The sequence below is a fragment of the Artemia sp. Qi Xiang Cuo genome, chromosome 8, assembly GCF_049724085.1.
Source record: "Artemia sp. Qi Xiang Cuo chromosome 8, ASM4972408v1, whole genome shotgun sequence".
Taxonomy (NCBI): Eukaryota; Metazoa; Arthropoda; class Branchiopoda; order Anostraca; family Artemiidae; genus Artemia; species Artemia sp. Qi Xiang Cuo.
The window spans coordinates 33,225,619-33,240,311 of NC_142801.1; the positions used below are offsets into that span (position 1 = coordinate 33,225,619).

At 35.2% G+C, this 14,693-nt stretch overlaps 1 protein-coding gene across 1 annotated transcript in view; it reads right to left on the reverse strand.

The window, feature by feature from the left end:
• RyR (Ryanodine receptor) overlaps positions 1-14,693 on the reverse strand; it is a 602,377-nt gene that overhangs the window by 44,632 nt on the left and 543,052 nt on the right. Inside the window, 3 exon segments of the mRNA XM_089093383.1 lie at positions 54-185; positions 2,170-2,316; positions 4,012-4,072. Of these exon segments, the coding sequence (XP_088949509.1) occupies positions 54-185; positions 2,170-2,316; positions 4,012-4,072 (340 nt within the window).

Here is a 14,693-nt window from a genome sequence, read left to right on the forward strand (position 1 = left end):
AAAGTATAAAGCGAATAAGCTTTAAGTGAATGAAGTACTTATTGAATACATACGGTAAGCATATCATGACATTTCTTATCCACGTTGTCATCTTCTTCTTGAACGTAGAACTTACGGAAGAAATTGAAGGCAATAACAGTGTAAAGATATACGATGATTGTCAACAACATCACAGTCAAAACAAGCTGAAACAAACAAATGTATGAATATTGAATTTAAATTCCTTCAATTTACTTTGGAATTTATTTATTTGAAAATTTCAAAGCCAATCTGATCAGCGATAGACTACACTTTTTATTAGGCTTCTATAAAATAAGAAAAGAAAAGAGAAAAAATATCGATGCTTTAGGTCAGTCAGACTCATGGAAGCAAGATATTTCCCGGATTGAGGGGAAGTAGCACGCCCAGAGTAGTTCCAAATAAAGGCACAAACAGGGTCTCAATTAGTGATTAAAGAGAGTGTTGAGGAGAGGTAAGCTGAATATATTGAGGGAACTTTAAACCTTGGTATGACTGCAGGAAAAGGTATTGAAAATAGTGAGAGAGTTTTGAATAAGTTAGAAGTGAAAGAAGATTATTATCTAGGAAAATTTAAGAAGTCATTGAAAGGATTGGAAAATAATAAGGATACAGATTCTGATGGAAGAGTAAATGAGTTTTTGAAGTAAGATATACAAGAAGAGAGAGATATGGTATTAAAAATTATGAAGATAAATTTATAATTTTATGAAAATTTCAGTTAAACTCCTTTATAAAAAACTTGATGAGAGTGAAATTAAAAATTATAAAAGCGTTAGCTAGATTTCGGTAGGAAGAAAATGCTTAGTAGGACAATGCTTATCATCTTTGCCCCCGTATGGAGAACCTAATAAACAACGAACTCTAACCAATAGTAACCGAAAATTTAAAAAAGTGTTTCAAAAAAAAAAACTGTCAAGTGAGATACAACATTTGAACCTAATTCAGGAATGCTAAATATTATCTCGATCCAAATGAAAAAAATTCGTTTTGAAAACAAATTCATGGAATTTTGAAAAAATAGCCTAACCCAATCCCCCCACCTACCACCACCCCAAGTAGTGATGGAACGAAATGAAAACTGCACCATTGTAATCACCACAGCTGAAAACGCAATTTAGGACCCCATGGGAAGTAGTGACTATCTGAAGCTGATTCAGGAATGGTAATCATCATCTCGATTATTCTTAACAATAGAAGTTCGTTGTGAAAACAAACTTGCTGGAATTTAAAATGGTGTAGGATCAAAATAAAATATGTATGTAGAATATACATATAGTATTACTAAGCGTCCAACGGTATTGCCTTACTGATAGTGAAACTAAAAAGTGACATTAAAAAGAACAGAAATTACTCCTTATATGAGGGGGGGGGGCAGCTCAATAAACTACAGTTTTATAATTATATGCAGAAAACCTTTATGAGTGCATCAAATATGCAACCGGCTGACCTTTAAAACATTCGAACTGAAAATTTTAGCCTCCCTCATAATCGGAATAACGTCGGTTTTTGTTTCCATTTGAAAGAATTTGTTTTCTTTTTATATTTTCGAAATAAGGAATTGTGTAGATTAATTTTAAAAAGAAGAACACTGGAGTTAAAGGAAGGGAAGAGGATGCTGTGAGCAAATTTCACGGGATCAGGTCTCTGACGCTCACATTATTTGCCTTAGTTTTGGAAGAAACAATACTCGAAAATTGACTTAGAATGCGAACATCATGGAAAACGCTTTGATGCAACAGCCGTGGACTTGGAGAGGAATAACCAAATTTGTATTTCTTTCAAAGATTTTTTTTTGCGAAAAGTCTACTCAGAATCGTCCAAGCCTTATAACCAGGGAAGTTGTGAAGAGAAAATGCCATTTCAAAACCTAACTTGACCGATAAGTTCAATTCATGAAGTTTTCGCTGACTTATAGCACGGAAACGACTGTTCAAAAAGCCGCTAAACTGTACTATTTGGTTATTAGAATAAGTGTTAATAGACCCAGGCTTGTCGTTATGACTATCAGGGCATACAAATAAATTAAGGATTTGGTGCCCGGCATACGAAATAGTACGTCTATTCCAAGTAAAATAATAAAATTCAGCCTGTGTGTCTATGCTGCATTGCGATAAGACAATTAGTTATTATAAAGTCTATATTAGATACCTGTTTGCCATTGTGAGTCACAGACTGAAGGATTGTACGAAGCGTCTTGAAACCAACAGCAACATCAAGTAAATGAGCAGCAAAGAAAAAGTAGTTAATGTTTCCCAATATGGAGAAAATGAAGTACCACAGAGAGTAAAGGAAAGCCTAAAAAAAAATGAAACATTAAAATAAAAGTAATACGATTATACAATTTACGATTAAAGTTTTTTTTTACTAAGACTAAAATCTGGAATAAATGACATAGATCCATCCACTCAATGGACTGAAACAATTCAATGGATAGAGAACAATTAGTTTCAGGCTAGAATGAATTATTCTTACAAAGAAGTCTCAACTCCATTAAAAAAACTAAAAAAAAAGTTTAAACAAAAGTAACATTGAAAACTGCAAAACAAAAGACTTTCCAAAGAAAAGAAGAGACCAATATTTAAACTTAAACAAGCAGGAATTATAACAAATAAAAGTCAGAATTACACCGAAATAAAGAGAAGAAAGTTAAAACGAAAAAAAATTCAAATTTAAAACGACGACGATATGATGGTGTCTTCTATCAGGTTTTCAATTACTATTTTATTAATCATAACAGACATCCATAATGTTACATTTTAAAGTATACATGTACCACCCTTTTTATTTGATTTGTTGTCATTTTCGTTCTTCCTTTCTCATTATGTTTTTACTCTATTCGTAATTGCATTTACAACAGGTTGTATATAAATACGATTTAATTCAGATAGATTGATAATCACTGAAGATTTCTGATTTAAAAAAATGTATTAACTGCAAACCTTTCTGCTAAAAAATTGGCAGTGGAGGAGGACTAATTGCAGCTTGGACATCAAGAGGGGACTTGGCTCGTTTTCGCATTGATTCAATCCGCAGGATAGACCGAGTCTTTCTTGCACTGGCATTAAAAACAAGATATAATACACTTGCCCTCCCACTAAAAAAAGTTAGATATTGGGGGGTGGGGGACTAGGAAGGGGCATAGAGGAGTCACGAGCCAAGTTTGTTTCTAAAATCGTATAGATTTAAATTCAATGCATGATTCTTGTGTTAAAATGGTGTAACATGCCCATATGGATCTGCAAAGAATTAGACTTTAGTACAATATGAGGCTATTGCCCCTGGGGTTGCGGGTGCGATTTCTGTGAAACACTAATCATAAATTTGTGATACAATACTGTTTAAGGCTACAAAGGAAAGGGGAGAGGCCAATGGAGGGGGAAGGGTCACCCCCAACCACTATCAACCCTTAGAAAAGGCACTGGATATTTCAATTTTTGATCGAATGAACTGTTTCCCAAGTTGTTACGGCTGTCCGTTATGTATGGATTCCTTGCATAAAGCTAAAGCATTTAGATTTAGAATAAGCTCTTTAGACTCAGATGGCACTAGTAATGATGAATAGCAAAATTTGATTAAAATCTACAAAAGCGTTCTCACGTGAAAGTTCCAGTATCTTAAGCTTGTTCAATCCACTTTAACACATTAGAGTTTATCGAATTGATAGCAAACACCCTTTCAAATGGGTATCCGACACCAAGGCATATCGAGTATTGTTGTTCGGGGGAGGAGGGGGGGGGTGGTACGAAAAAAAACTTTACGAAAAAATTTCGAGGGATGGGATCCAAAGCCGATAAACCCATCCTGGATACGGCATTGGCCGGCACAGTTTGATGAATGTTATTTCACCACTATCGAATCCGACAAACAAATGCACTACATCACGCATATATTTTTTATTTTGCTGTCTATTCTATGTTTTTAGAAAGATCGGGTGAAAATACTGTTTAAGCTTGTTCTTCTATAATGTAGATACTAACTGCAAACACTTACATTATCTGTAAAAGTGACTCCTGCTTTCCAGACCTGATAGCGCCAGTCTACGTTCAAAATTCTGAAAAGAAAGAAGGATGCATAAAGCTAAAAATTAAAATACTTATAAGTCTCCGCATCAGTTGAAATGCGAATAACAAAAGTTTATAGCAAATTTGATGATGGATTTACAGAGGGCTTAACTATATGATGAATATGATGAAGAATAAACTCAATCGATTAGTATTATGATACAAAGTTGACTTTGTCTATTCAATTGCTACAACTTAGGTTCAAACCTAATTATCAACATGAATGACATAGGGTCAAAGTAAGGATAAATTAATTGGCCTATTATTCCAATGAGAGAATTACTTTTTTAATGATAAAAAAAAGGAAGAAAAAATAGATTAATCAAAAATCAGTTTTTTCAAAGATATATTTTATTATTCGGCTGCAAGCCCGAATGAATGACAAGTTGCCATATGCTGCTAGCTGCTTCACACTTTGTACATATAATTAGACCCCGGCACCGTGCCGGTGGATCGACCGCACGCCGCCGACGAGAGGCCCGGTCGAAAAACAGCGAAGTGTCGTAACGCCGCCGGCGCGCCGCAGGCACGCCGCCGCCGGCAGAGGCGGCGGCGTTCGGTCGACTTTAAATTATTTTTACGCCAATTCTTTATTGCGTCAACCGCAAAGTCGGAGCTTTTCCTTCTCGTGTGGTTTAGTATTTCGATTTTCCTGATTAGAAATCAAGCAGAGCTTGTAGCATCCTCAAACTCTTAGGTATTTCCCCGAAAATCTATGTATCACCCAGAAAAAAAATTTGGTTCCCCGAATCCCCGAAAATTACGCAATCACGGTGCCACCCCTAGTGATTTATCACCAGTGACTTTCCCTGCAAAATATTACTTTGTATACCATAATTCTTCACTACTCTCTTATTCATTCATTTTAGTCTCTTTCGTTAATTTGCATAAAAACCAGATAGATGCAATATGCTACTGCAAATATTACAATATGCATAGTTCTTAATATGTTGACAAAAAAAAGTATCATGTTTATAAAATGAGCTTAAATCAATTCAAAAGCAGATTCTCAATCGCTATTTCTTACATCATCCGTAGTCAAGAATTTTATTTTCAAGTTGAATAGAATTATAGAACGCATTCACTACTATACAGCTTCAGCCTTTTGTTGGATTTTGAAATTGACAGCCGACAGATTGTTTCTACAGCCGAATTGTAAGTTTGCAGATTTTTTATTTTTTTTGCTGTTTTTAGATAAGATTTTATTAATGTTTAATACTCAATTATTTAAAGCCTGATACAAAATACGATCTTATTTCTGGAAAATTTTAACCCCCCCCCCCAAAAAAAAAAAAAAAAACAGCCTTCGGTTGAGACAAAATTTAGCTATAGACTAAGCTATGTACAAGGTTGGGGAATTAAAGATTGAACTGGAAGTTACCCCAAAAATATGATTCATAAAAAAATTGTAAATTATTGCCTATAGGGGGGGGGGATATGGGGCTATTATTTTTAAATGATAATACCTCATTTTTTTCATTGAAAGCAGGGATGCCAAAAAGATAATTATTTTTTTCATTAAAAGTGAAAGGAAACGGAAGAAAGTGAAACGGAAGAAAATGATATCAAATTCCCTTGGAAACCATTGAAATATTTTGATAGACCCAGGGCTCCCCATTGGGACTTGCTGATTGTCTTGGCCATTTTGCAATTTCTCATAGGCTACTGGCCTTATTTGGCTTTTGTGTGTGCTCCCTTTTAATTTGATTCTTTGGATTTTATGGAATGCCATGGCGAATCTATCACTCAGTTTTCCAAAAATTTGAGGTATATCTGAATATTTCTAACTTTTTTGTTGTTGTCTTTGTACCCCTTTACTAATTCCCTCAATTTTTTTTTAAGGAACACTAAGTTGTTTAACGTTATTTTGCGTGTTTGTTTGAACCCTATAGTGACCTTGTTAATTATTCAGTAAATTATTTTTCTAATGAAAGCTGAGACGGTATCCGATCAAGGTGGTATCCAGAGGGGAAGGGGGGGTAGGGAGGTATTAAATTTAAATGATAATAGCTCGAAATTTTATTTATTGAAAGCAAGGATCCCAAAAATTTAATTTTTTTTTTAATTTAAATCAGAGACGGCATCCTATCAAGGTCGTATCCAGAGGGGGGGGGGGGTATTGTGCTATCATATCTAAATGATAATACCTCGATTTTTTTATTTTTTTTAAAGCAGGGATGCCAATAACTTGATTATTTTTTTTTTATTTAAAGCAGGGACAGTATCCTATCAAGATGGTATCCAGAAGGGGGGGGGGCATAGGGAGTTATTATATTTAAGCGATAGTACCTTGATTTTCTTTTCATTGAAAGGAAGGATGCCACAAAGTTGAAAAGTTGACAAAATTAACAAGATTTTCGTGAGTTATACTTGATACAGCACTTGCATGGTTTTATCGTCCAAAGGGAAAGGGACATAGCCTAAACGTCCAATCCGGTTTTTTTTCCTATTGATGAAACGGGTTTGAAAACATTCATTCATATGTACCAGGCAGATTCACACTAAAACGAATTGGTGTGACGAAAGCGATATCGACATCCCCACCTAACGTTGCGCTCGAGTAACAAGGGCGCCCTTGGTCCAGTGCCCAAGTTACATTAAAAGGCCAGCTCATAATAAAAGCTTTCAATTTGGGAGGTTCAAGGAGGAATCTTTGACAGTCTTATGACCTCAGGGTACTAGATGTTGCAACGTTCTTATGTATCTACAGTGGTTTAGAAAATTCGATCACCTCACAAATGATTACCAAAAATATGCACAAATGTAACATTTGGAATATTATAACACTTTTTTCAAAGCTTTGAAGAAAAGCAAAAAAGTCTAAATACCCCTAACTACGCTTGAAAGCTATTTTAAAAAGAAACTCTTTGGAGATTTCCATGGAAATCACCATAGCAGAAGCTTTGAGCCTGGGTGGGGATCAAAGAGGAGTCTAAGTATTTTGACCACAGGTGACTTATTGTTGCAACTTTCTTAAATTTGGTAATTCTTGTGAGCATTTGGAAATCAAAGCTTAAACTCAATAACTGATACTAAGTGTCCTAACATTTTGCTTGGATTAAAAGTGACGAACTAGGATGAGCATTTCAACATCTTTCTGGAGCTACTTCAGTCTGCATATTATTTCATTTAATTACACTTAAAACGGATGATCTTTTTCATTTTTTACCTAAGAAAATAGCTGGCACTTCATTTTTCTTCATAGCCAATAAACTATTAAGTATTTTTTGTGTCATTGTAATTGAAGTGTTCTCATGTGAAGTGTTCATCATGTATTTTTCAATTTGATAAATTTACTCCTTTTAGATACAGTTTATAATTTGACTGATATTAGGTATTTATCAGTTTATAATTTAGAATGAATCCCCAAAAGAAAAAATTAATCATATCCAAAAGAGCAGCCAAAAGCGATAAAAAAGCAGCAGTTCAGACTTAGCCTACATGATATATATTCTATAATAAAGCCAAAAAAAACTTTAAAATTCATTTTTTTAAAATTGTTATTAAAAACCAGTTTTTAATAAAAGAAGGCTTTTTAGGAATCAAAAAGAGCAAAAAAAAAAACAAAAAACAATCAATTTCAGAGTCACCCTCTTCAACTGTTTTAGAGGTGACAAAACAGATATAGGAAAAGGGCATTATGAAGAAATTAAGCTTATAAGTCCAACTTTATATTCAAAGTTTTTACCCACATAACTGACGAATTTTGTGATACGATATTTGAAATTTTATATGCAGTAATGCTCGATGAAAAAAACTACTAATTTTGATAATTATTTATGTTAAGAATACATAGCTAATAGATACTTCAACTACTCGTATTATACAAGGGTTCTGAAACGCCAAAGCTATTTCGTTTCTTCCAGATTTCTACTTCTCTTGATGAATAACGAAGAAGACCAGTTTCCAGCCAGCGACTTGCGAATTTTTGAACTCATGAATAGGCTCGAATCTGTTGTAAATTGAAGCTGTGATTTGAGAAAGACTGATGAAAACATTGATGTTTGCGGTCAACATTGATCGTGTCGGCGGCGCGCCGCCGACATCTGACCGGCGGCGCGCCGCCGGCGTCGTACCGGCGGCGTGGCGCGGCGTGCTGTTTTTTGCCCCGCCGCCGCCGGTCTTCCCTCATCGGCGCGGCGCCGGGGTCTACATATAATCCCAGTGTATGTAGCAGTTTAAAACATTTGACTACAAAATGGAGAGGTAAGCATTCAATAAAATATAAAAAACAGCATTTAAAAAAGAAGCATGCATGAGAAAAAAACACCATAATTTAAGGAAAAATCCGGTTTTACACCGGAGCTAGAGACTCCAGATCGTCAAATAACAAGAACCACTTACCTCGCCAAATTCCACTTAATATTAGTTTCTTCATGCTTATTAGTTGATGTTTGACCCCCCCCCCCTGTTCCAGAGATTGATTCAAATAATCCCTATGGAAAAATTGAAAAAGACACAATTGCTCGCTTTTCAGTTTTTTAAACCAAAATTTAGAACTGGTCCTAACATTACGGGGGGGGGGGGGATAAAAAAATTGTAGGAAAGGAGGTAAGATCACTATAAGGGTATCTTTAGGTCGAAGTTTTTTAATTATTCATAAGAGGGGTAATTTCTACGTATCAATAGGATAAGGACTATCATAATAAAAACAAAAAATATAACGGTGCGCTCGAGTAACAATGGCGCCCTTGGTCCAGTGCCCAAGTTACATTAAAAGGCCAGGTCATAATAAAAGCTTTCAATTTGGGAGGTTCAAGGAGGAGTCTTCGACAGTCTTATGACCTCAGGGTACTAGATGTTGCAACGTCCTTACGTATCTACAGTGGTTTAAAAAACTCGTTCACCCCACAAATGATTACCAAAAATATGCACAAATGTAACATTTAGAATATTAGAACACTTTTGTTCAAAGCTTTGAAGAAAGCAAAAAAGTCAAAATCCCCTTAACTACGCTTGAAAGCTATTTTAAAAAGAATCTCGTTGGAGATTCCATGGAAATGACCATAGCAAAAGCTTTGAGCCTGGGTGGGGATCAACGAGGAGTCTAAGTATTTTGACCACAGGTGATTTATTGTTGAGACTTTCTTAAATTTGGTAATTCTTGTGAGCATTTGGAAATCAAAGCTTAAACTCAATAACTGATACTAAGTGTCCTAACATTTTGGTTGGATTAAAAGTGACAAACTAGGATGAACATTTCAACATCTTCCTGGAGCTACTTCAGTCTGCATATTATTTCATTTAATTAGACTTAAAATGGATGAGATTTTCATTTTTTAACCTAAGAAAATAGCTGGCACTTCATTTTTCTTCATAGCCAATAAACTATTAAGTGTTTTTTGTGTCATTGTAATTAAAGCTTTCTCATGTGAAGTGTTCATCATATATTTTTCAATTTGATAAATTTAATCCTTTTAGATACAGTTTATAATTTGACTGATATTAGGTATTTATCAGTTTATAATTTGGAATGAATCCCCAAAAGAAAAAATGAATCATATCCAAAAGAGCAGCCAAAAGCGATAAAAAAGCAGCAGTTCAGACTTAGCCTACATGATATATATTCTATAAAGAAGCCAAAAAAAACTTTAAAATGCATTTTTTTTTAAAATTGTAATTAAAACCCAGTTTATTACAAGAAGGCTTCTTAGGAATCCAAAAGAGCAAAAAAACAAAACAAAAAACAATCAATATCAAAGTCGCCCATTTCAAATGTTTTAAAGGTGACAAATCAGATATAGACAAAGGGTATTATGAAAAAATTCAGCTTCTAAGTTCAAAGTTATTTTCAAAGTTTTTAGCCAGATAACTGACGAATTTTGCGATACGGCATTTGAAATTTTATATGCAGTAATGCGCGATGAAAAAAACTACTAACTTTGACAATTATTTATGTTGAGAATATATAGCTAATAGATACTTCAACTCTACTCGTATTACGCAAGGGTTCTGAAACGCCACAGCCATTTCATTTCTACCATATTTCGACTTCGCTTGATGAATGACGAACCTGTTCCCAGCCAGCAACTTGTGAATTTTTGAACTCAAGGATAGGCTCGAATCTGTTGTAAATTGAAGCTGTGATTTGAGAAAAACTGATGAAAACATTAATGTTTGCGGTCAACATTGATCGTGTCGGCGGCGCGCCGCCGACATCATACCGGCGGCGCGCCGCCGGCGTCGTACCGGCGGCGTGGCGCGGCGTGCTGTTTTTTGCCCCGCCGCCGCCGGTCTTCCCTCATCGGCGCGGCGCCGGGGTCTACATATAATCCCAGTGTATGTAGCAGTTTAAAACATTTGACTACAAAATGGAGAGGTAAGCATTCAATAAAATGTAAAAAACAGCATTTAAAAAAGAAGCATGCAAGAGAAAAAAACACCATAATTTAAGGATAAATCCGGTTTTACACCGGAGCTAGAGACTCCAGATCGTCAAATAACAAGAACCACTGACCTCGCCAAATTCCACTTAATATTAGTTTCTTCATGCTTATTAGTTGATGTTTGACCCCCCCCCCCCCTGTTCCAGAGATTGATTCAAAGAATCCCTATGGAAAAATTGAAAAAGACACAATTGCTCGCTTTTCAGTTTTTTAAACCAAAATTTAGAACTGGTCCTACCATTAAGGGGGGGGGGGGATAAAAAAAATTGTAGGAAAGGAGGTAAGATCACTATAAGGGTATCTTTAGGTCGAAGTTTTTTAATTATTCATAAGAGGGGTAATTTCTACGTATCAATAGGATAAGGACTATCATAATAAAAACAAAAAATATAACGTTGCGCTCGAGTAACAATGGCGCCCTTGGTCCAGTGCCCAAGTTACATTAAAAGGCCAGGTCATAATAAAAGCTTTCAATTTGGGAGGTTCAAGGAGGAGTCTTTGACAGTCTTATGACCTCAGGGTACTAGATGTTGCAACGTCCTTACGAATCTACAGTGGTTTAAAAAACTCGTTCACCCCAAAAATGATTACCAAAAATATGCACAAATGTAACATTTAGAATATTAGAACACTTTTGTTCAAAGCTTTGAAGAAAAGCAAAAAAGTCTAAATACCCCTAACTACGCTTGAAAGCTATTTCAAAAAGAAACTCTTTGGAGATTCCACGGAAATGACCATAGCAAAAGCTTTGAGCCTGAGGGGGGATCAACGAGGAGTCTAAGTATTTTGACCACAGTTGACTTATTGTAGCGACTTTCTTAAATATGGTAATTCCTGTGAGCATTTGGAAATCAAAGCTTAAACTCAATAACTGATACTAAGTGTCCTAATATTTTGCTTGGATTAAAAGTGACGAACTAGGATGAAAATTTCAACATCTTCCTGGAGCTACTTCAGTCTGCATATTATTTCATTTAATTACACTTAAAACGGATGAGCTTTTCATTTTTTACCTAAGAAAATAGCTGACACTTCATTTTTCTTCAAAGCGAATAAACTATTAAGTGTTTTTTGTGTCATTGTAATTGAAGTGTTCATCATGTATTTTTCAATTTGATAAATTTACTCCTTTTAGATGCAGTTTATAATTTGACTGATATTAGGTATTTATCAATTTATAATTTGGAATGAATCCCCAAAAGAAAAAATGAATCATATCCAAAAGAGCAGCCAAAAGCGATAAAAAAGCAGCAGTTCAGACTTAGCCTACATGATATATATTCTATAAAGAAGCCAAAAAAAACTTTAAAATGCATTTTTTTTAAAATTGTAATTGAAAACCAGTTTATTACAAGAAGGCTTCTTAGGAATCCAAACGAGCAAAAAAAAAACAAAAAACAATCAATATCAAAGTCACCCATTTCAAATGTTTTAAATGTGACAAAACAGATATAGGCAAAGGGCATTATGAAAAAAATTAAGCTTCTAAGTTCAAAGTTATGTTCAAAGTTTTTACCCAGATAACTGACGAATTTTGTGATACGATATTTGAAGTTTTGTATGCAGTAATGCTCGATGAAAAAAACTACTAATTTTGATAATTATTTATGTTAAGAATACATAGCTAATAGATACTTCAACTCTACTCGTATTACGCAAGGGTTCTGAAACGCCACAGCCATTTCATTTCTACCAGATTTCGACTTCGCTTGATGAATAACGAACCTGTTCCCAGCCAGCGACTTGTGAATTTTTGAACTCAAGGATAGGCTCGAGTCTGTTGTAAATTGAAGCTGTGATTTGAGAAAAACTGATGAAAACATTAATGTTTGCGGTCAACATTGATCGCGCCGGCGGCGCGCCGCCAACATCTTCCCGGGGGCGCGCCACCGACATCTTACCGGCGGTGCTGCACGGCGTGCTGTTTTTTGCCCCGCCACCGCCGGTCTTCCCTCATCGGCGCGGCGCCGGGGTCTAGATATAATCCCAGTGTATGTAGCAGTTTAAAACATTTGACTACAAAATGGAGAGGTAAGCATTCAATAAAATGTAAAAAACAGCATTTAAAAAAGAAGCATGCAAGAGAAAAAAACACCATAATTTAAGGAAAAATCCGGTTTTACACCGGAGCTAGAGACTCCAGATCGTCAAATAACAAGAACCACTTACCTCGCCAAATTCCACTTAATATTAGTTTCTTCATGCTTATTAGTTGATGTTTGACCCCCCCCCCCCCTGTTCCAGATCTTTATTAAAATAATCCCAATGGAAAAATTTAAAAATAAAAAATTGCTCGCTTTTAAGTTTTTTAAACCAAAATTTAGAACTGGTCCTACCATTAAGGGGGGGATAAAAAAAATTGTAGGAAAGGAGGTAAGATCACTATAAGGGTATCTTTAGGTCGAAGTTTTTTAATTATTCATAAGAGGGGTAATTTCTACGTATCAATAGGATAAGGACTATCATAATAAAAACAAAAAATATAACGTTGCGCTCGAGTAACAATGGCGCCCTTGGTCCAGTGCCCAAGTTACATTAAAAGGCCAGGTCATAATAAAAGCTTTCAATTTGGGAGGTTCAAGGAGGAGTCTTGGACAGTCTTATTACCTCAGGGTACTAGATGTTGCAACGTTCTTACGTATCTACAGTGGTTTAGAAAATTCGATCGCCCCACAAATGATTACCAAAAATATGCACAAATGCAACATTTGGAATATTATAACACTTTTTTCAAAGCTTTGAAGAAAAGCAAAAAAGTCTAAATACCCCTAACTACGCTTGAAAGCTATTTTAAAAAGAAACTCTTTGGAGATTTCCATGGAAATGACCATAGCAGAAGCTTTGAGCCTGGGTGGGGATCAAAGAGGAGTCTGAGTATTTTGACCACAGGTGACTTATTGCTGCGACTTTCTTAAATTTAGTAATTCTTGTGAGCATTTGGAAATCAAAGCTTAAACGCAATAACTGATACTAAGTGTCCTAAAATTTTGCTTGGATTAAAAGTAACAAACTAGGATGAAAATTTCAACATCTTCCTGGAGTTACTTCAGTCTGCAGATTATTTCATTTAATTACACTTAAAACGGATGAGCTTTTCATTTTTTACTTAAGAAAATAGCTGGCACTTAATTTTTCTTCAAAACCAATAAACCATTAAGTGTTTTTTGTTTCAATGTAATTGAAGTGTTCTCATGTATTTTTCAATTTGATAAATTTACTCCTTTTAAATGCAGTTTATAATTTGACTGATATTAGGTATTTATCAATTTATAATTTGGAATGAATCCCCAAAAGAAAAAATTAATCATATCCAAAAGAGCAGCCAAAAGCGATAAAAAAGCAGCAGTTCAGACTTAGCCTACATGATATATATTCTATAATGAAGCCAAAAAAAACTTTAAAATGAATTTTTTTTTAATTGTAATTAAAAACCAGTTTTTAATACAAGAAGGATTCTTAGGAATCCAAAAGAGCAAAAAAAAAAAACAAAAAAAACAATCCATATCAAAGTCACCCATTTCAAATGTTTTAGATGTGACAAAACAGATATTGGCAAAGGGCATTATGAAAAAATTAAGCTTCTAAGTTCAAACTTAAATTCTATGTTTTTACTCAGATAACTAACAAATTTTGTGATATGGTATTTGAAGTTTTACATGCAGTAATGCTCGATGAAAAGAACAACTAATTTTGATCATTATTTATGTTCAGAATACATAGCTAATAGATACTTCAACTCTACTCGTATTACGCAAGGGTTCTGAAACGCCACAGCTATTTCATTTCTACCAGATTTCGACTTCGCTTGATGAATAACGAAGAAGACCAGTTTCCAGCCAGCGACTTGTGAATTTTTGAACTCATGAATAGGCTCGAATCTTTTGTAAATTGAAGCTGTGATTTGAGAAAAACTTATGAAAACATTAATGTTTGGGGTCAACATTGATCGCGCCGGCGGGACGCTACCAACATTGTCCCGGTGGCGCGCCGCCGCCGTCTTACCGGCGGCGTGGCGCGGCGTGCTGTTTTTTGCCCCGCCACCGCCGGTCTTCCCTCATCGGCGCGGCGCCGGGGTCTGCATATAATCCCAGTGTATGTAGCAGTTTAAAACATTTGACTACAAAATGGAGAGGTAAGCATTCAATAAAATGTAAAAAACAGCATTTAAAAAAGAAGCATGCAAGAGAAAAAAACACCATAATTTAAGGATAAATCCGGTTTTACA